The sequence below is a fragment of the Thalia democratica genome, chromosome 4 (assembly GCF_965202585.1).
Source record: "Thalia democratica chromosome 4, ktThaDemo2.hap1.1, whole genome shotgun sequence".
NCBI classification, from domain to species: Eukaryota; Metazoa; Chordata; class Thaliacea; order Salpida; family Salpidae; genus Thalia; species Thalia democratica.
This window is the reverse complement of record NC_139168.1, coordinates 2,972,751-2,995,738: the sequence shown is the minus strand read 5'-3', so window position 1 is coordinate 2,995,738 and position 22,988 is coordinate 2,972,751. Positions and strand designations below refer to the sequence as shown.

The following is a 22,988-nucleotide window of genomic DNA, read 5'->3' as shown; positions in this document are numbered from 1 at the left end:
TTGGTTCTTTTGATTTCTTATTTTAATTATTTTTTGAAAATTTGTTTGATATGGTGGTAAAGTTAGTATAAGTTTGAAAGTTATTCTTCTTCTTAAAATAGTACAATACTAAAATGAAAAAAATACTCAAACTAAAATTTTAAATATACAGTTCATTATAGATGTTGAAAAATTTGATAATGTTGTATGTTCTGCCTTATGATTAAATTGTAAATCTGAAATAGTTAATTAAATAAGTTTTAGTAGAAAATATTTTATAAGTTATTTAAAAACTAAACTTTTATTTACCTTTAAAAAGGCATATGTAAGTATGTTGTTTATTAAAACTTAAATTAAATAGCTTTGTAGTTATTTTCATAAAATTTTTAAAGAATTTAAACTATAATTTTGCTAAAGCTTTCATATATCAAAGTTAAAAACTTGATTTTTTTTTTAAAGTTATGATTTTTATTCAAGCTTTTTTCAAAAATTAGTTATTTCTTCTGCTTTAAATATATTTTGTTAAGCAAATCATAATGTGGTTATGCATTTATGTTTTACCTATTATAAATATTGCATGATGCTGTTTTAAATGTTATTCTAATTTCCTAAAAGTCCTTGTTATAGTTTATATATTTTTTACAAAGTACTTTACAACAACTTTCAGAACATATATATAAAATAAATAACATGGTGGAGTCGATTTTAAGTTGCATATACACATTTATTAAAAGTTTAATTTTAGAAGTTTTTGCATATCTGGATTGGTTCTCAGATCTTCTTGACTACTATGTTCCAGGTGAGAGTTTTACTTGTAAATATTTTTAACTTTTTTTGAACGTAAATTAGTGTATACTATTTGTCTCAGGGTTTGTGCGCGTCAGGCTAAATCAGGCTAAGTCAGGCTAAATCAGTTTTTTTGAAAAAAGTTGAAAAATGTCAGGCTAAATCAGTTTTTTATTGTAAAATTTGAGAATCTCAGTTTTTCTCAGTTCAAATGCTTGAAAATTTTTGATTAAAAAATTGAGAAATCTTTTCAAGATCAAATTGAGATGTTAATTTATTTCTAAATAAATGTTTAAATATTAAAGACAAATCAGTCAGTGTTTGTAGAAATAAAAGCTTACCTTTCGTTAAATCTCTAAAATTTTTCAAAGAATCTTCATTATTTTGTTTTTAGTAGATTATATACGTCATAATTATGAAAAATCAATAAAAAAATACAGTTTGAAGATTACAATTTAGTTAAACAGCTTAACTGTTTGTTTGAACTCATGTAAAGGTTTCATTTTAAATTTTAAAAAAACACGACAATGTAAGTCGTTTTAATCTAAATCTTCTGGTTATAGTGTTTACTTATTGCCTAATTAAATTGAACAATTGTGCTTAGTAATGTATATTAAATTTTTACACTAGTAATAGATTAGATATAACACTTGTTGTAAAACTTATCACTGAATATGTTATGTTAAGGGCATAGGGGGGTCAATCACTTCTCACGATTTAGTCTTAATTTTTTGAGTTGTAACTAAGCTATGAGTTGCTTTTTGCAGATTTTTAAAGCTCAAAATACTTTCAAGATGAAGCTGGTTGAAGTTAGAGACTACAATCAATCAAGACCCCCAATATCTAAAATGACTTCTAAAGGGGATTTTCCTTATTTTGAAAAATGTCAGGCTAAATTGGTCTCAGTCAGGCTAAATGAAAAAAATTTCGCGCACGAACCTTGTTGTCTGTAAAAGTACTTATTTGATATTATTAGTAATAATTAATAAACTTTACCAAAAGGTCTTGATTTTATAGGGTAATAGGATGTTAAAAGTTTGTTTTTAGAAAAATTTAATTTTAGCTCTTAAATGGAAGCTAAAAGTATGAAATGATATTTTATATTTATAAATATATTAATATTTTTTGACCATAATTAAGTGTATGCAGCTTGAACAAATCTACTGTTCTATAATTTCTTTAAAATTGTACTATTGATTTATATCTTCAACTTAAAGTAGTTTTTAGTTATCTTAAACCAGGGTTTCCCAGACTTTTTTTCAAATGGCCCCCTTAAAAAAAATTAAAAAAAGTTATGGCCATCTCCAACAAGACTACTCAAAAAACTACCATTTAAAAACACCTAAAACTTTTATTTTTGCTCTTCATCTGCAACTCAAGAATATCTAGTGTAAGTTTCAAATTACAACCTATGGCCCCTTTAAAGGGGGCCACTTGGCTCACTTTGGGAAACCCTGTCTTAAGCTAATAACAAGATCTTTTAAATCTAAAAATATAAATCTTGATTGTATTTTAATAAAATTTAGTGGTTGTAATTAAGCAATGTCTCTAGTATGTACTTAAAAAAAGTAGTCATATATTTTTTAATGTAAAATAATTATTCAAGAGATTACTAAACCATCTAACTATAGTTCATATTTTTAACATAGTGTGACATGATCCTTTTCTCTTATTCACTAACAAAGTTATCGTTTTAACATATTTTAAGCTAGAAAATTAAAACTTTCAGAAAAACTATCTCAACTATTTATCTGTTTATTTTAATTTGAAATGTTTTCAGCATGGAAAATGATCCTGTTTTCTCCTTTTGTCATCCTCTTCGTCATCATGCCTCTGATAATCGGCATCTTGCTGTACGTCTCCTCACTCATGCTGTACATCTACAAGAGGAGAAGCAGAATATTGGAGGCCATCAACAACCAGGACTACATGGAGGTATACCGGAGAATTGTCACCGCTTTGTGGGCGGGTCACGGATCTGTGTGGTACAGTTAGTTTGTTTATTATATGTACCGGAGAATTGTCACCGCTCTGTGGGCGGGTCACGGGTCTGTGTGGTACAGTTAGTTTGTTTTTTATATGTACCGGAGAATTGTCACCGCTTTGTGGGCGGGTCACGGGTCTGTGTGGTACAGTTAGTTTGTTTATTATATGTACCGGAGAATTGTCACCGCTTTGTGGGCGGGTCACGGGTCTGTGTGGTACAGTTAGTTTGTTTATATATGTACCGGAGAATTGTCACCGCTTTGTGGGCGGGTCACGGTCTGTGTGGTACAGTTAGTTTGTTTATTATATGTACCGGAGAATTGTCACCGCTTTGTGGGCGGGTCACGGGTCTGTGTGGTACAGTTAGTTTGTTTATTATATGTACCAGAGAATTGTCACCGCTTTGTGGGCAGGTCACGGGTCTGTGTGGTACAGTTAATTTGTTTAATATATGTACCGGAGAATTGTCACCGCTTTGTGGGCGGGTCACGGTCTGTGTGGTACAGTTAGTTTGTTTTTTATATGTACCGGAGAATTGTCACCGCTTTGTGGGCGGGTCACGGGTCTGTGTGGTACAGTTAGTTTGTTTATTATATGTACCAGAGAATTGTCACCGCTTTGTGGGCAGGTCACAGGTCTGTGTGGTACAGTTAATTTGTTTAATATATGTACCGGAGAATTGTCACCGCTTTGTGGGCGGGTCACGGTCTGTGTGGTACAGTTAGTTTGTTTATTATATGTACCGGAGAATTGTCACCGCTTTGTGGGCAGGTCACGGATCTGTGTGGTACAGTTAGTTTGTTTATTATATGTACCGGAGAATTGTCACTGCTCTGTGGGCAGGTTACGGATCCGTGTGGTACAGTTAGTTTGTTTATTATATGTACCGGAGAATTGTCACCGCTTTGTGGGCAGGTCACGGATCTGTGTGGTACAGTTAGTGCGTTTATTATATGTACCGGAGAATTGTCACCGCTCTGTAGGCAGGTCATGGATCTGTGTGGTACAGTTAGTTTGTTTATTATATGTACCGGAGAATTGTCACTGCTCTATGGGCGGGCCACGGATATGTGTGGTACAGTTAGTTTGTTTATTATATGTACCTGAGAATTGTCACCGCTTTGTGAGCAGGTCACGGATCCGTGTGGTACAGTTAGTTTGTTTATTATATGTACCGGAGAATTGTCACCGCTTTGTGGGCAGGTCACGGATCTGTGTGGTACAGTTAGTGCGTTTATTATATGTACCGGAGAATTGTCACCGCTCTGTAGGCAGGTCATGGATCTGTGTGGTACAGTTAGTTTGTTTATTATATGTACCGGAGAATTGTCACTGCTCTATGGGCGGGCCACGGATATGTGTGGTACAGTTAGTTTGTTTATTATATGTACCGGAGAATTGTATACCGCTTTGTGGGCAGGTCAGGATCTGTGTGGTACAGTTAGTTTGTTTATTATATGTACCGGAGAATTGTATACCGCTTTGTGAGCAGGTCAGGATCTGTGTGGTACAGTTAGTTTGTTTATTATATGTACCGGAGAATTGTATACTGCTTTGTGGGCAGGTCAGGATCTGTGTGGTACAGTTAGTTTGTTTATTATATGTACCGGAGAATTGTATACTGCTTTGTGGGCAGGTCAGGATCTGTGTGGTACAGTTAGTTTGTTTATTATATGTACCGGAGAATTGTATACCGCTTTGTGAGCAGGTCAGGATCTGTGTGGTACAGTTAGTTTGTTTATTATATGTACCGGAGAATTGTATACTGCTTTGTGAGCAGGTCAGGATCTGTGTGGTACAGTTAGTTTGTTTATTATATGTACCGGAGAATTGTATACTGCTTTGTGAGCAGGTCAGGATCTGTGTGGTACAGTTAGTTTGTTTATTATATGTACCGGAGAATTGTATACTGCTTTGTGAGCAGGTCAGGATCTGTGTGGTACAGTTAGTTTGTTTATTATATGTACCGGAGAATTGTATACTGCTTTGTGAGCAGGTCAGGATCTGTGTGGTACAGTTAGTTTGTTTATTATATGTACCGGAGAATTGTATACCGCTTTGTGAGCAGGTCAGGATCTGTGTGGTACAGTTAGTTTGTTTATTATATGTACCGGAGAATTGTATACTGCTTTGTGGGCAGGTCAGGATCTGTGTGGTACAGTTAGTTTGTTTATTATATGTACCGGAGAATTGTATACCGCTTTGTGAGCAGGTCAGGATCTGTGTGGTACAGTTAGTTTGTTTATTATATGTACCGGAGAATTGTATACTGCTTTGTGGGCAGGTCAGGGTCTGTGTGGTACAGTTAGTTTGTTTATTATATGTACCGGAGAATTGTATACTGCTTTGTGAGCAGGTCAGGATCTGTGTGGTACAGTTAGTTTGTTTATTATATGTACCGGAGAATTGTATACTGCTTTGTGAGCAGGTCAGGATCTGTGTGGTACAGTTAGTTTGTTTATTATATGTACCGGAGAATTGTATACCGCTTTGTGAGCAGGTCAGGATCTGTGTGGTACAGTTAGTTTGTTTATTATATGTACCGGAGAATTGTATACTGCTTTGTGAGCAGGTCAGGATCTGTGTGGTACAGTTAGTTTGTTTATTATATGTACCGGAGAATTGTATACTGCTTTGTGAGCAGGTCAGGATCTGTGTGGTACAGTTAGTTTGTTTATTATATGTACCGGAGAATTGTATACTGCTTTGTGAGCAGGTCAGGATCTGTGTGGTACAGTTAGTTTGTTTATTATATGTACCGGAGAATTGTATACTGCATTGTGAGCAGGTCAGGATCTGTGTGGTACAGTTAGTTTGTTTATTATATGTACCGGAGAATTGTATACTGCTTTGTGAGCAGGTCAGGATCTGTGTGGTACAGTTAGTTTGTTTATTATATGTACCGGAGAATTGTATACCGCTTTGTGAGCAGGTCAGGATCTGTGTGGTACAGTTAGTTTGTTTATTATATGTACCGGAGAATTGTATACTGCTTTGTGAGCAGGTCAGGATCTGTGTGGTACAGTTAGTTTGTTTATTATATGTACCGGAGAATTGTATACTGCTTTGTGAGCAGGTCAGGATCTGTGTGGTACAGTTAGTTTGTTTATTATATGTACCGGAGAATTGTATACTGCTTTGTGAGCAGGTCAGGATCTGTGTGGTACAGTTAGTTTGTTTATTATATTGTACCGGAGAATTGTATACCGCTTTGTGAGCAGGTCAGGATCTGTGTGGTACAGTTAGTTTGTTTATTATATGTACCGGAGAATTGTATACTGCTTTGTGGGCAGGTCAGGATCTGTGTGGTACAGTTAGTTTGTTTATTATATGTACCGGAGAATTGTATACTGCTTTGTGAGCAGGTCAGGATCTGTGTGGTACAGTTAGTTTGTTTATTATATGTACCGGAGAATTGTATACTGCTTTGTGAGCAGGTCAGGATCTGTGTGGTACAGTTAGTTTGTTTATTATATGTACCGGAGAATTGTATAATGCTTTGTGAGCAGGTCAGGATCTGTGTGGTACAGTTAGTTTGTTTATTATATGTACCGGAGAATTGTCACCGTTTTGTGGGCGGGTCATGGGTCTGTGTGGTACAGTTAGTTTGTTTATTATATTGTACCGGAGAATTGTATACCGCTTTGTGGGCAGGTCAGGATCTGTGTGGTACAGTTAGTTTGTTTATTATATTGTACCGGAGAATTGTATACTGCTTTGTGAGCAGGTCAGGATCTGTGTGGTACAGTTAGTTTGTTTATTATATGTACCGGAGAATTGTATACCGCTTTGTGAGCAGGTCAGGATCTGTGTGGTACAGTTAGTTTGTTTATTATATGTACCGGAGAATTGTCACCGCTTTGTGGGCGGGTCATGGATCTGTGTGGTACAGTTAGTTTGTTTATTATATTGTACCGGAGAATTGTATACCGCTTTGTGGGCAGGTCAGGATCTGTGTGGTACAGTTAGTTTGTTTATTATATTGTACCGGAGAATTGTATACTGCTTTGTGAGCAGGTCAGGATCTGTGTGGTACAGTTAGTTTGTTTATTATATGTACCGGAGAATTGTATACCGCTTTGTGAGCAGGTCAGGATCTGTGTGGTACAGTTAGTTTGTTTATTATATGTACCGGAGAATTGTCACCGCTTTGTGGGCGGGTCATGGATCTGTGTGGTACAGTTAGTTTGTTTATTATATTGTACCGGAGAATTGTATACTGCTTTGTGAGCAGGTCAGGATCTGTGTGGTACAGTTAGTTTGTTTATTATATGTACCGGAGAATTGTATACTGCTTTGTGAGCAGGTCAGGATCTGTGTGGTACAGTTAGTTTGTTTATTATATGTACCGGAGAATTGTCACCGCTTTGTGGGCAGGTCATGGATCTGTGTGGTACAGTTAGTTTGTTTATTATATGTACCGGAGAATTGTATACCGCTTTGTGAGCAGGTCAGGATCTGTGTGGTACAGTTAGTTTGTTTATTATATGTACCGGAGAATTGTATACCGCTTTGTGAGCAGGTCAGGATCTGTGTGGTACAGTTAGTTTGTTTATTATATGTACCGGAGAATTGTATACCGCTCTGTGAGCAGGTCAGGATCTGTGTGGTACAGTTAGTTTGTTTATTATATGTACCGGAGAATTGTATATCGCTTTGTGAGCAGGTCAGGATCTGTGTGGTACAGTTAGTTTGTTTATTATATGTACCGGAGAATTGTATAATGCTTTGTGAGCAGGTCAGGATCTGTGTGGTACAGTTAGTTTGTTTATTATATTGTACCGGAGAATTGTATACTGCTTTGTGAGCAGGTCAGGATCTGTGTGGTACAGTTAGTTTGTTTATTATATTGTACCGGAGAATTGTATACTGCTTTGTGAGCAGGTCAGGATCTGTGTGGTACAGTTAGTTTGTTTATTATATTGTACCGGAGAATTGTATACCGCTTTGTGAGCAGGTCAGGATCTGTGTGGTACAGTTAGTTTGTTTATTATATGTACCGGAGAATTGTATACTGCTTTGTGAGCAGGTCAGGATCTGTGTGGTACAGTTAGTTTGTTTATTATATGTACCGGAGAATTGTATACTGCTTTGTGAGCAGGTCAGGATCTGTGTGGTACAGTTAGTTTGTTTATTATATGTACCGGAGAATTGTATACTGCTTTGTGAGCAGGTCAGGATCTGTGTGGTACAGTTAGTTTGTTTATTATATGTACCGGAGAATTGTATACTGCTTTGTGAGCAGGTCAGGATCTGTGTGGTACAGTTAGTTTGTTTATTATATGTACCGGAGAATTGTATACTGCTTTGTGAGCAGGTCAGGATCTGTGTGGTACAGTTAGTTTGTTTATTATATGTACCGGAGAATTGTATACTGCTTTGTGAGCAGGTCAGGATCTGTGTGGTACAGTTAGTTTGTTTATTATATGTACCGGAGAATTGTATACTGCTTTGTGAGCAGGTCAGGATCTGTGTGGTACAGTTAGTTTGTTTATTATATGTACCGGAGAATTGTATACTGCTTTGTGAGCAGGTCAGGATCTGTGTGGTACAGTTAGTTTGTTTATTATATGTACCGGAGAATTGTATACTGCTTTGTGAGCAGGTCAGGATCTGTGTGGTACAGTTAGTTTGTTTATTATATGTACCGGAGAATTGTATACTGCTTTGTGGGCAGGTCAGGATCTGTGTGGTACAGTTAGTTTGTTTATTATATGTACCGGAGAATTGTATACTGCTTTGTGGGCAGGTCAGGATCTGTGTGGTACAGTTAGTTTGTTTATTATATGTACCGGAGAATTGTATACTGCTTTGTGAGCAGGTCAGGATCTGTGTGGTACAGTTAGTTTGTTTATTATATGTACCGGAGAATTGTATACTGCTTTGTGGGCAGGTCAGGATCTGTGTGGTACAGTTAGTTTGTTTATTATATGTACCGGAGAATTGTATACTGCTTTGTGAGCAGGTCAGGATCTGTGTGGTACAGTTAGTTTGTTTATTATATGTACCGGAGAATTGTATACCGCTCTGTGTGCAGGTCATGGATCTGTGTGGTACAGTTAGTTTGTTTATTATATGTACCGGAGAATTGTATACTGCTTTGTGAGCAGGTCAGGATCTGTGTGGTACAGTTAGTTTGTTTATTATATGTACCGGAGAATTGTATACCGCTTTGTGAGCAGGTCAGGATCTGTGTGGTACAGTTAGTTTGTTTATTATATGTACCGGAGAATTGTCACCGCTTTGTGGGCAGGTCACGGATCTGTGTGGTACAGTTAGTTTGTTTATTATATGTATCGGAGAATTGTCACTGCTCTGTGGGCAGGTCACGGGTCTGTGTGGTATTAGTTTGTTTATTATATGTACCGGAGAATTGTCACCGCTATGTGGGCAGGTCACGGGTCTGTGTGGTACAGTTAGTTTGTTTATTATATGTATCGGAGAATTGTCACTGCTCTGTGGGCAGGTTACGGATCCGTGTGGTACAGTTAGTTTGTTTATTATATTGTATCGGAGAATTGTCATCGCTCTGTGGGCAGGCCACGGGTCTGTGTGGTACAGTTAGTTTGTTTATTATATGTACCGGAGAATTGTCACCGCTTTGTGGGCAGGTCACGGATCTGTGTGGTACAGTTAGTTTGTTTATTATATGTATCGGAGAATTGTCACTGCTCTGTGGGTAGGTCACGGGTCTGTGTGGTATTAGTTTGTTTATTATATGTACCGGAGAATTGTCACCGCTTTGTGGGCAGGTCACGGGTCTGTGTGGTACAGTTAGTTTGTTTATTATATGTACCGGAGAATTGTCACCGCTTTGTGGGCAGGTCACGGGTCTGTGTGGTACAGTTAGTTTGTTTATTATATGTACCGGAGAATTGTCACCGCTTTGTGGGCAGGTCACGGGTCTGTGTGGTACAGTTAGTTTGTTTATTATATGTACCGGAGAATTGTCACCACTTTGTGGGCAGGTCACGGGTCTGTGTGGTACAGTTAGTTTGTGGGTTATACTGTATCAGAGATGTACCTTGGTACGTTTCTGCAAATCTACTTGCTTTTACATAGGTACAGTTAGTTTGTTACACTGTATCAATATCTATTATTTGGATGGTTTATGTGACATAGGTAGTTTCTTTATATAGTTAAAAAATATTAATACAAAATAGAAATAAAATGGAATCATACTTGATGCCTTCCAACTGCTCTTAATAAAAGTACACGCACAGATGAAAATTTATAAAGTGATACAAACTTAAAAATTGCAAAACAAGTTTAATATATTCAACACTAGTTAAAAAAAACAAGATGTAGGAAAATATTTTCAGCTTAGTAATTTTTTGCTACCTACCAGTTCTGAAAATATATTGAAAAAATTTTAAAACGTTGATTATGACAAATTAATTTTTAAAACAAACTTATGTTAAATAAGCTAAAAAATTATATAATATGCATATGTTATATATATTAGATACTAATACTTATATGATTAAAAGAGAGTAGAAAATAAAAATTCTTATGTATACTTTAATTTTTAAAATATTTCATAATAAAAAGCTTGTGTTTAGTACATGTTAGTAAAACCTAACAAAAGTTTATATATTAATTTAATACAAAGTAAACAAGTAGAATAATTTCAAGTTCAGTTTGTGTAATGTTATATTTTTCAAACTAGTTTTATTTTACATCCTCGTTTAGTTTTATATATAAGTAATCTTAATTTATTTTTGTATTATTAAAGCATTTGACAATAAAATGCTGGCAACAATTTATTAGCTTTAAACAGTTTATTATAAAACACTTAGAGTGCAAGTTTATTTATTGTTTTATTTATTTAAAGGCATAGGGGAGTTTTTTTTTCTAATATTTTCAAATTTTATTCCAACAGAATTTTCTAAATATTGCAAGGAACATTTCCTGCAAGTTTGAGCTACTTATCTCAAAGAAGATAGATTTTTAGTGAAGTAGTCTTTTTTTGCCGTTTTAGTTTTCGCCCCCCCCCCATAAAGAACCTATTGTTGCTTCAGACTTTGGCCTGATATATCTTAAAAATTATTTTGAACTTTTAAAATCTATAAAAAGCATCTTGTAGCTTCGTTAAAACTCTAAAAAATAAGATCAAATTGCAAAAAAAGTAATTTGTCCCCCCTATACCCTTAACTGTTTTTAGTGGGATGAATTGTTTCCAGTGCATCCCAATAAAACTAGGTATATAAAACAATAGAAAATTTGCACGTATTTTTTATATAGATATCACATAAATTATAATATATTTTAATTAAGTTTGCACTTGTGTAACTGTATTGTTTAGTTTTTATGATTTTTTTTTTGAAAACTTCAGAACCAATCATTTAATAATCAAATATGTAGGTAGTTAAACTAAATAAATGAATTAACAGACTACGAAGTAAAAGGTATGGAAAATATACCTGGAAAATTTATAAGTTTATAATTTAAAAATATTAAAAATTTTAATATATATATTCAAACAGATTATGAAGTGAAAGGCATGGAAAACATACCTGAAAAAGGTCAGGGTGCGTTGCTAGTGTATTACCACGGAGCCATACCCCTGGATTTGTACTACTTGCTCGCTAATTTGTATTTGGCCAAGGGTCAGACCTGCAAGTCAATTGTGGACAATTTCGTGTTGAAAGTTCCAGGTTATTTGATAATTAAAATGTGTTTTTCAGAGTATACGCATAATAAGTGTTTTGTAATTATTATGTATATTTTTGTGAAAAATGATTATACATACAATTAACATTTGTAATTTAAAATATATTTAAGTGTTGTTGGTAATTTTTTTTATTGTTTAGTTAAAATGTTTACTATATTCAGTATTAAGTTAGGTTTGTATTTTTGAGTATGTTCAGTTGTTTTTAGGATCTTTGGTGTTAATGATACAATTTTACTATTAAAAATAATTTTGTGCTAAAACTTGCAAGGCTAAAGTTTATTTTAAAAACTATTTACTTAAGCTAAAAAAAGAAGGTACAATCACAATTAAATTACATATAATTGACTTTCAAGTAAAACGTTTTTGAATAAAAAGATGTTTTTTATTAGTTATGCAGGTTTAATGATTTGCTGAGTATATTCAGTTAGAGCATTTATTTTACCACAAAACCAATTAAAATATTTTCATAATAGGTTTTTAGAAATGATTAAACAAAGTTTTTAACTTTTTAAAATTTAGATGAGAAGTTTTTTATTGCTTTTACTGTTGTCTCATTTGTTATACAAACATTTAATCAGAACAACAAAAATTTTTTAATTAAAATTATATTGATAAAGTTCATAATAATTAACCGTTAAGTTACTTTGTGTCACTACTAAAAGATAAAAATTTATGAAATATTTTTTATATAATAATCGTATTCACAATCAGTCAACTCAATTGAATTCAAATTTTAATACAAGTGATTAATAATAACTTTGAAAGATTTTTTTTTATAATTTCACCTTGAAAACAAAGTTTAAAACAGCTGTGTTTTTGTGTTATCTTTTGTTAATTCACAAAGTCATTGCTGTGCTTATTAAAACAAAGCAAGTGAACAATAAAAATACATAAAACAAATATTTATTGTATTTTTACAGTCTAACATCCTTGTACAAATAGATAATTGTTTTATCTACTTCTTTTTTGAAGTTTATGTAAATATATTTTAAAAACTTTAGTTTTCTTATATCCTATCATTTAGTTTGAAAAAGCCTGTCGAAATTTCATTTACTATGCACTATGTAGAGCTATTAAATGCAGCATTTAATTCTCGATTAATGTTTTTTAGAGTTTAAAATAAAATATTTTCAACCAGTTTTCAAAGTTGTGATAAAAGTTAAATTACTTTTTCGTTCATCCGTAAAATACTTTAGTTTAATAAACTGATTCAATAAAAAAATAAAATTTCTGCATAAAACAAGTTTCATTGTTTATTACCAAGCATCATGTATCAGTCTAAAAGTATAGTCTATCGAAACTCAAATGAAAATAATTTTAACAGTTTGAAAAATAACCAACTTAAGTAACATTATCCAAAAAAGATTCATAATTAAAAAGTCAGTTACAAAGTTTTGTATTTCGTTAAGAAAAAAACTAAGTTTTTAAACTTTTATAATGCTAGTTTAATGAAGAAGCATAAAAAAAGCAAAACGTTTTTATTATCAATCTTAAAGTCACTTAGCATTTTTTTGGAGTTATCATCATAAAAGTTTTAATTTGAAATTTTGTTCTAACAATAAAAGGTATTTAGTCTTTTAATAGTAAGTTTTCTGATTTCATTTTCAAACCTCTTGAAAATTTCAAAATGAATACATCTTTACAAATCATTAATTTTCAACGTTTTTTCAGGCCTGGCAAAATTTTTTGCATATTGGGGGAGTTTCCCAGGACCGAGAGAAGTGGTGGTGAAATTTTTGAAGGAAGGCGAAATTGTGTCGGTTGCGCCAGGTTCTAAAGTTATGATATACATAAAATTAAAATGTAGTTCATAAAATGTCTTTTTAATTGTTTCAGATTGTTCATTATTGATAAATATTTGAATTAATTTATAAACCAATTAAAGCAATTAAATTAGGTATTTTATTTTTACAACTTAATTAAGTTTTCAGGTTCTTATTATTGATTAATAATTTAAACAAATTCTCAGGAGGTCTGAGAGAGGCTCTGTTCAGTGACAAATACAATCTTGTTTGGGGCGAAAGGTGTGGATTCGCTAAAGCAGCGATTGAAGCTAATGTGGTAAATTAAATTAAACAGTTAAATTAGTAAAGGTGCTAATGTGATTTGTTAAAATTTAAATGAATTAATTGAAAAGTTAGCCCAAAAAAAAGTTTATGTCGACTTGTAAAAAATGCTTTATCACGTAGTACACCATTGATATTTAGTATCATTACGAATCTAACTCTTGTAAAAACTTTCTTGGAATCATCTCAAAAAGTTATTCATAATTCAAAAAATTATATGTATAAAAAAAATCCGAATAGTAAGTAATATAATGGTCCAAAAAAATAAAAATAATATATTAAAAGATATTTGGAACAAACAGAATTATCAGAATTCAAATCGTAATACATCCAGTAAATATGATTAAAAAACAACATTTAAACATTTCCCTAAAACTTGTTATTAATGATAAAAATTATAATGAGATGGATATGGTCCCAAGAAAAATTGAAATAATACGTGTTTTTTATATGGTGTTCAAAGTTGCGACCAGATTGATTAGTTACTTTTATATGATGGTAAAAGTATAATCCATGTAGAAAATACTTTTGTTTAGGGTTTACTGTTATTAAAGTGATGAGTTGTTTTAAAAGTTATAATGGGCTTGTTTTTTATTGAAATCTCATTTTAAAATGATGGAAACATGGAAAAATATTTTTTATAACATTTTGTAGTATGTTAAAATAAACGTCTGGTTCAAAAAACAACATGTTATTTTTATAAATATTTTTAATATATCCATCTCGTAATTAATTCAACTATTTTTGTTGTTTTTTAATTGATGTAAAAGCAGTTAATACTAAAAAAATAATTAGTCTCATTACTTTGTTGTATTAAGTATTTTTTAAACTAATATCATAATAAAAAATAAAATCTAAAATTGAAAAATGTTTTGTTTTTTATTTGTGGTTACATGCTTGAATGAGTCTCTTAAGAAGTTACCACAATAAACACAAATATTCAATTTTGTTGGCTTTGATTAAAATCTTTTAAGATTTACACAAACTCAACGCTTTTATTTTATTCATGGTGTAATTTATAATACGATTTAAGTACGTTTTATTTGTAAAAAAGTTTTATATTTTAAAATTTCTGTTTTTAAACTATTCAACAACAGTTTATTAAATTTATTTCATTAAAGTTTTTTTTCAAAATCACTTACTGTTCTTAGTATTTTACTTATTAAGGGCTTTTTTATTTCATTTTACAATTCTAAAATAATCTCTCAATTTTTTTCAGCCAATTTTGCCAATGTTCACTGAAAACTGCCGGCAAGCTTTCAATTACTTCGGACAAACTAACAGTTAGTTATTTTACTTTAAATAAAATAATTATTATTCAATGTTATTAATTTTCAATTACTTCGGACAAACTAACAGTTAGTTATTTTATTTTAACTAAAATAGTTATTATTTAATAATATTATTTTCAATGCTTCGGACACACCAACAGTTAGTTATTTTATTTTAACTAAAATAGTTATTATTTAATAATATTATTTTCAATGCTTCGGACACACCAACAGTTAGTTATTTTATTTTAAATAATATTTATTTAATATAATTAGTTTTCAATTACTTCGGACAAACTAACAGTTAGTTATTTTTAATAATAATAAAAATTATTTAATTTTATTAATTCTAAATTACTTCGGACAAACCAGCAGTTAGTTATTTTAGTTTAAATAAAATATGCTGTCAATTTTAGTTGACAATTTTCAAATGTAGCTGTGTTCAATTTTAGTTATTATAACCATTATTATAACTGATACAAAACAATAAAACGCAGTGATTAATTTTAGTTGGTATATATAAGAAACAAAAAAATTATTAGTTAATGTTTTATTTACTCAGTTAAATGATTTTTATATCTATAATGCTGAAACTTTACAATATGGCATTTTTCTTCATTATTTACTTCAAGTTACTTGTAAAAATTATAAAATTAAGATTAACTTGTATTTTTATACAATCTTGCTTTGCTTAATTTAGATTTTATGTGTGGCAGTCTAACTTTATTATTTTTTACAGCTTTGATATATGTTATTGCTTTACTTTTGAAATTTATACTTTTATATAAGTTCAATATGTTTTTATTAGTGTTTCGAAAATAGCAGTTAATTTTTGATTATTACTACCAGATTATTTAAAATTTAATATTAAGATTGTATTTTTGTAGCTAATATAAGTTTTTATGCTAATATTTTAAATTTTAATGCATAAAAGTACAAAGAAAGCTCTACTCTACCAAGTCTTAAAGTTGGTAAATTATTTTAGTTTAGTAATAGTTTGATTTTTAGTTTTAAATTTAGTAAATGCAAGTTAAAAAATTTAATGTTTCAAATTACAATAGTATTATTATTTTACAGGAGGTATATATTTATAAATTTTTATGATTTCTAAAAGATAAATTTTTTAATCAACATTAATTTAAATATTAAAAAAAAGTTGCAATAAAAACTACTTACAACTTTATATGTGAATATTAATGAGAAAATCTGTCTACTATCTCATGACTTAATCACGTTTGTTATAGTTAAAATTATATTTATAAATGTTAAATGTAATACAATTTGCATATGATAAATTATATAATTTGATATAATTATGATGAAAATAAAAATTTATATCAAAAAGTACTAGTTTTAAAGGCTTCAAAATCTTGAAAAGTAATGTAATGAAGTTATAAATAAACAATTATAATTTTATGAATAAATATAAAAAACCATGAGCCTTAAAAAACTTGTTATTTAACCAAACTATGTAAAATTATTGATTTGAATTTGATTTTTTGTTAAACTATCAGTGAAGCAGTCTGTAAAAATCCATATTAATTAAGTTTAACTATGCAAGCTTTTAAAAGTGAAGGTAGTAATAAAATCAATATAAATTAGTTTTATATTGACAGCCTTTCATAATTGCATGGTTTAATATTCATCACAATTTAATTATGAACGAATTTGACCTTGTTGTTTTTAATTGTTCTGTTTTATTTCTCTGATCTAAATTAACCTTGCATTTGTTTATATTAAAAGTATGTAACTTTGCAAATTTAACTTTTGATCTTTACCTTGTTTGAAATGATTTACATGTTTCATTAGAAATAAAAGATGCTTTTCATTCAATTTTTACTAAATGGTTTACTTATAATAGTTTTTATTTAAAATTATCTTTTGTTTGTTATATGTTTTATGTTTACTTTTTAGTTTTCTACTTTCTATTTTGAATTAACCAAAACTTGAACATGTAAGATGTATATTATCATCATTTCTTTTTGATGAAACCAAGTTTTATATGAAATTTATTTTTATCATAGCACTTTTTTAGTATAATGTTGTACAATGTTGAAAAAAATTTGTAATTTATTTAAACCATCGTATTTTTATTTATTTACTACATGTTTAAAGAACTTTGATTTTTTTTCATCTATTCTAAAACTGATATTTTTCTACTTTTCAATAATTTTACGTTTCGTTTTATTTTTAGTTTTATTACTTTTCTACAGTTTACTTCATTAATCTACAACCCAGTTTTTATTACAGTGTACGTTTTAGATTTTGATAAACACGTGATTAAGTTATAATTATTTATCATTATTTTAAATTTTTATCATTATTTATTGTAGTTTATTTAAAACCGTACAAAGATTTATTAGTTTTTAGCTTGTTGTTATATTATTAAATACTTAAACATAATTAAACGTTATTTTATTTTCAGTTAGATACTTGGTAATAGTGTTTTTATGATTGTATATTTGTTTATTAACTAATATGTTGAATGTTTAAGACAATTTTTTTTACAAACTTTAGTTTTTAGTTAAAATTTTGACGTTAAGAATAAAACAGCACTAAAATAACATCAAAAAAGTACAAAAGGTAATCTATTTTATTTAAAATCGCAGCTGAAAAAATTTACTACCATTTAAAAACTCCCTTTAATTAAGAATTTATCTTTACAAGTAACAAGTCAGAACCAGTAATTGTTTGATATAAAATTGTTTAATTAAATATTAGATTTTAAAGAATTAAAACTAGTAATTTATTTTGTGACAATTAGGTAAAAAAAGTTTTTATTGGTCTAAAATACTTTTATGTTATTAAATTTAGTTGTATTTTAGTAATTGAGTGTTTTGGTTTAATGTGTCTCTTAAAGTTTTAAGTTTCTTAATGTTTAAGAGAACTATGTTTAAAACCAATCGATTAAACAATTATTTTTGAATACTTTTAAGATCTACTTTTTTTTTTGAAAAATTTAGTTAGTTTCATATTCTATTTTAAAATATCCTCGAATAAAAAAACTTGTTTTAAATCTTAATAGAGCTAATAATATTTCAAAAATAGTTGATATAAATATAGTTATTATGCTATTGATCAGTTTAAAAAAAATAGTAATCTTAATTAGTCGGTTAGTTAAAAAAGTTAAACAATTAATTTTTGTTTTTTTTAAGTCTTACGTTGACTGTTTCTAAATTCACGGGTAAACAAATAAAGTTTGTATTAGGTCAAAAGTACGTACATTTTAGATGTATTTAAAAGTTACGACTTCCCTTAAAATTGACAAGATAATTTATTATGAGTCAATTACTATCATTTTAAAGTAAAGTTGGTTTATTATACTACAGAGCTTTTAAAGTTTTAAAATGTTCAATAGTTTTTCTATTGATTTCTATTTTGAAGTATTAAAACTGAAAGTTTTTGAAATTTTTAGTCATAAATAACCTTCATTATAAGTGGAAAACTCTACATTTGAATTCTGTACATTTAAACTTAAAAAAAAATAACTTAAGGGTTTTGACTTGACTATAACAATTTATGCAGTTGAAAAAAAGTAGTTCGAAATTATGTTAAAACTGAATTTGATCAAAGCGTTTTTGCATTTTTAATTAAGAACCGGATAAAAAGTTTACTTGTGAAAACAAAAATCATCAAAGCAATTTTGAATCGATTTTTGTTAGAACTGGTTAGTTCAGTTCGCTGTTTTTAGCAATAAACATTTAAAAATAATTTTATTCGTTAGTTTATACTAACCTGATAGTTTTTACTAATGCTTATGTCATTTGTACTAAAATGTCTTGTTGATTTCAGTTTATTGGTTCATAATGCAGATTTAATTGAAAATATTTTAGACAATTTTTCAAAACTCAAATAAATTCTAAAGATAACGGACAGTTTTAATGATATATATATATATATATATATAACAAGTTTTAGTTACATTTATTAAACTTGAAAAATTATATCATTAACATGATATTAAAAACAGTTCACATGTTTTATCCTTTGCATTTAAATTAAAAAAAATGAAGTAATAAACTGCTTAGACTAAAAGATACCTTTGACACACTATTTATTATTTTCCGCATGTTTAGTGAACTAAACAACTTTTTAAATTCTTGCTACTATAAAAATTTTTAATACTATTTTGTTCAGGTACCACGCAAAAATATTATAAAACTGTTTTTATTTTCATCTAGTGAGATTTATTTGTGTAATTTTATGATATTTAAACGTTTCAATTATTGCGCAAAATATATGTTTTATTTTATTTATCACAGGCATAGTAAGAAGGATTTACGAAAGATAAAACTTCCTGCATGCTTTTATATGGGGGTTGTTTTTATTTTAAATTAAAATATTAATGCTTTTTTGTTTGTTTCACAATTCTTACACATAGAATTCACGAGTTAGTTTGTCATAAAAACAAATTATACAGTAATATTCCTTTATTGTACCAACACATGTTTCTGTGTGTCAACGAATCAACACACTTCAACTGGGTTCTGTAAAAAATAATTACTGTAATGAGAGAATAGAAGCATAGAATAAAGTTTATATATACACTTTATATAAAGTAAGTGTATATATGTCTTAATTAAAATAAAAATAAGTGTTGATTCGTTAACACACAGAAACATATGTTGGTGCAATAAAGGATGATTACTGTATAATTTGTGTTTATTTATATTCCATTGAACTTGTTTCACTAGGATCTTTTACTAGCAAACACTTAATTATATATTTTGAACAGTTAAGAGTTAATTTGTCTACTTTTTATGCAAATATATAAGGGATTAATAAATAATATTTTATTCATTGCATTAATTTACACAGGTATAGTCCGTACAATTTATGAAAGAACCCTGCGTGCCTATATATGGGGGGATTTAATTAAAATGAAAAAATAAATTTTATTCTTACAGGTTATGTCAGAAGATTTTATGAAAGATTTCGCCTTCCCTGCATTCCCATGTACGGGGGTTTCCCGGTGAAAATGACGACTTACATCGGTCAGCCAATCACGTGGAAGACCGGGCAGACAGCACTCGAACTAGCTAATGAGGTAAGAGTATTTACTTTTTGTTTTATTTGATTGTTTCATTAATAACCAACTGGAAACTGGGCAGGCAGCACAGAAATTGACCAATATTTATTTTTATTTAATTTGTTTGATTGTTTCATTAATAATCACGTGGAGGAACAGAAAGGACGCCCTGAAATTAATCGATGAGAATTTAGTTTGTAGATAAAATTTCAATTGCAACCATTTCTTTTTAAGTTTCAGTTCAGGTAATTTTCCAAAGTAGTGGTTGACATTTTTTTCAATCGGATATAATCCAGATGTGGAAAAATGTAGTCTTTGATGGACCGGAGCGTTTCAATTAATGTAGTCCACGAAAGTTGCTCAAATATCCAAATGCTTTCGATAAAGAACTAATCTTAGTGACTTTTTTTCTTTAGATCATATAACTTTCAAATCTCCCGTAAACTGCATAAACCTTTTTTGCTCTTCGTTTCAATTTCCAAAATAAATATTGCAAGTTTCGAAATTTGGCTTAGCGGGCCAGATTTACATGCTCACGGGCTGTATTTTTATGTTTTGTGGGCCCGATTTTAAATTTGATAAAAATTTCCGGTCCAACCTATCCTAAAGTAATCAAATAAAGACTAAAAATATAAAAACAAGTTATAATACTCACTACTTTTTTTTGTTAACTTTTTCTGTAGAGTTAAAATTCTCACCTTCTAGTATCCTGGATTGAGAGTTTATTTGATGGTTTTGAAATAAACTAAAATGAATACATCTATACATGTAAATGAATTACTATCAGAAATATTTTATAGATAAAACTTGCAATACAGACAAAGCAAAAGAATTTAAAAGTTATTTTAATAAGTAATTAAGTTATAAATTGTTGTCAAATTATAATAAAGTATAATATTAATAAACGTACTTGTAATTTTTTTTTGGTTTATGATAACAAAAGTAGGTGTCAATTTGAATGTTTGAAATTACTGTTATACAAATTTATTTTATACACAACTAAACTTAATGTGAGCGATAATGTTATGAAAACCTACAGATGTTTCTTATTGTTAAAAGTTCCTTTTGAATTTAACATTGAAATAAAACGTAACAAAAATAATGTTAACCATAAAGTTAAATCAGGTTTTGTCATTAAGTTGTTGTTTTATTTCTTTGCTAGCTGCATATAAATATTTTAGTCCAAAATTACTGTTAGTTGTCAATTTAAGATGTTATTGTTTATATTAGTGTTTATAAGAGTAGGCATCAATTAATTTTCTGTGCACATAAGTTTTAATGATTACTGAAAACACTTTTAGTAAAAGTTTGGAATATTTATGTATTAAAGGTTCTTATGTTATATTGTTCCTATATTGTGGAATATTACTAAAAACCAGATATTTAAAAAAATCTAAATAAAATTATTGTAGTTTAAAAAAAAGTTGCTCATTTATATAGAATACACAAAATTTGATTTTTGATATTTTACGGTGCACAGCTTTTTAATAAAACCACTGGTGTATATTTAAAAATGATTTTATACAGTTATCTATAAATAAGCATACTTACGCATAGTATTACTCATAAACGTCGATTAATTTTTTTTGTACTTGACTTTTCGTGAATGAAATGTTCATAACATGTAATATTTTTAGCTAAGACTAATAAAATTCACCTTTTTTTAATCAATTTTTATAACTCTGACTGTATTTTTAGCTCTAATTTTAATAGAATTGAGATAAACTCATTTGGTAGGCAACTTAAATATGAGATTATTAAATTCCTAAATGTAGTTTAACGTTTTCAAGTATAAACCAAGTTGTAATCATGTGTTTGTCCATGAAGTTTTTTTTTTTAATAATTATTTTTTAGAAAAGAAATATTGTAGTCCAAATTTATCAATAGTTAATAATTTTTATATATTTATATTGTAGTTATAAATATTTGTACGTATTACTTTATTATTCAAATCAGTTTTTCTCAGAGGTGGCATTAATTTTAATGAGCACTAGAATCTATTTTAACAAGGATCAATTTTTACAGAAGCAATAAAGTTGCTTTCTGATAACTTTTATATTCTAAATCGAAAAACTTTTTTTTTTTCAATTATTTGCAAAGTTTTATAGTTAGTATACACAAAATTTTATTATGAGATTTTAAAGTGCACATTTTTTATAGAACCACTGGTTTATATTTTAAATATGATTTTATACAGCAGTTACTTTGTAATCTATAAATAACCATACTTACGCATAGTATTACTCATAAACATCGATTAATTTTTTTTGTACTTGACTTTTTGTGAATGAAATGTAATATTTTTAGCTAAGACTAATAAAATTAGCCTTTTTTAATCAATTTTTATAACTCTGACTGTATTTTTTAATTTCAATAGAATTGAGATAAACTAATTTGGTAGGCAACTTAAATACGAGATTATTTAATTCCTTAATTCAGTTTAATGTTTTTAAGTATAAACCAAGTTGAAATCATGTGTTTATCCATGAAGTTTTTTTTTTATTAAATAATTATTTTTTTTAAACCTTTAAATTTTTTATAATAATCTTTTTGAAAGTACTAAAAAGTTAAATTATTTTTTTAAATTAAATAAAGATCCTCATATGTTTGTAGGTTGTTAATTTATTTGAAAACTTGTGATGTTAATTAATCTGTTACCATAACGTTTAAAAAAAAAGTTATTTTTAATTTAAAAAATTTTAAACTTTAATTTTCTATAAAGATAACTAAGACTTACTATTTAACTTACATGACTAAATACATATTCAATTAAACAGACAAAAAGAGCTTTACAAACAATGATAAGACAATATCAAGATCCGAAACCAAGTATTTTAAAAGGTTAGTATAACAGATTTATTACGAAATTAAAAATAACATTAACATATAGTTTGTGAAGTTTTAAAAAAGTATATATCAGTAAAATAAAATTAAGTAATGTTCATAATAACTTTGTTTAGGTTTGTACCAGATTAATATCAGTAAAGTAATAAATGATAATATTATGTTTGTTTATTACAAGAATTTGTCATTAAAATAATAATTGTAATAAATTATTCTTTAAAGGTCTGTATCAAAGATTTGTGAGTAAAAAATACAATACTGATGAAAATACTGAAATTGAAACATTACTAAACAATGGCAATTTGAAAGAACTATAATAAAAGATTGGTACAAAAATAAATATTAATGGCGTG

General features: G+C 29.0%; 1 protein-coding gene across 1 annotated transcript; it reads left to right on the top strand.

Annotated features, from left to right (window-relative positions):
• Window positions 1–652: 652 nt before the first annotated feature.
• LOC145834252 (DGAT1/2-independent enzyme synthesizing storage lipids-like) lies at window positions 653–22,988 on the top strand. Its single transcript, XM_082941631.1, has 9 exons — window positions 653–778; window positions 2,546–2,755; window positions 11,238–11,408; window positions 13,097–13,195; window positions 13,395–13,486; window positions 14,711–14,774; window positions 19,670–19,809; window positions 22,569–22,632; window positions 22,858–22,988. The coding sequence occupies exons 1-9, from the start codon at window positions 670–672 to the stop codon at window positions 22,950–22,952; spliced, it is 1,044 nt and encodes a 347-aa protein (XP_082797757.1). The 5' UTR covers window positions 653–669; the 3' UTR covers window positions 22,953–22,988.

Excerpts from the sequence above, each read along its gene's own strand:
- LOC145834252 (XM_082941631.1), top strand. The coding sequence starts at position 670 with ATGGTGGAGTCGATTTTAAGTTGCATATACACATTTATTAAAAGTTTA. Across the intron at positions 2,756-11,237 it reads TCACGGATCTGTGTGGTACA|ATTATGAAGTGAAAGGCATG; the intron begins GTTAGTTTGTTT and ends ATATTCAAACAG. Across the intron at positions 22,633-22,857 it reads GAAACCAAGTATTTTAAAAG|GTCTGTATCAAAGATTTGTG; the intron begins GTTAGTATAACA and ends TATTCTTTAAAG.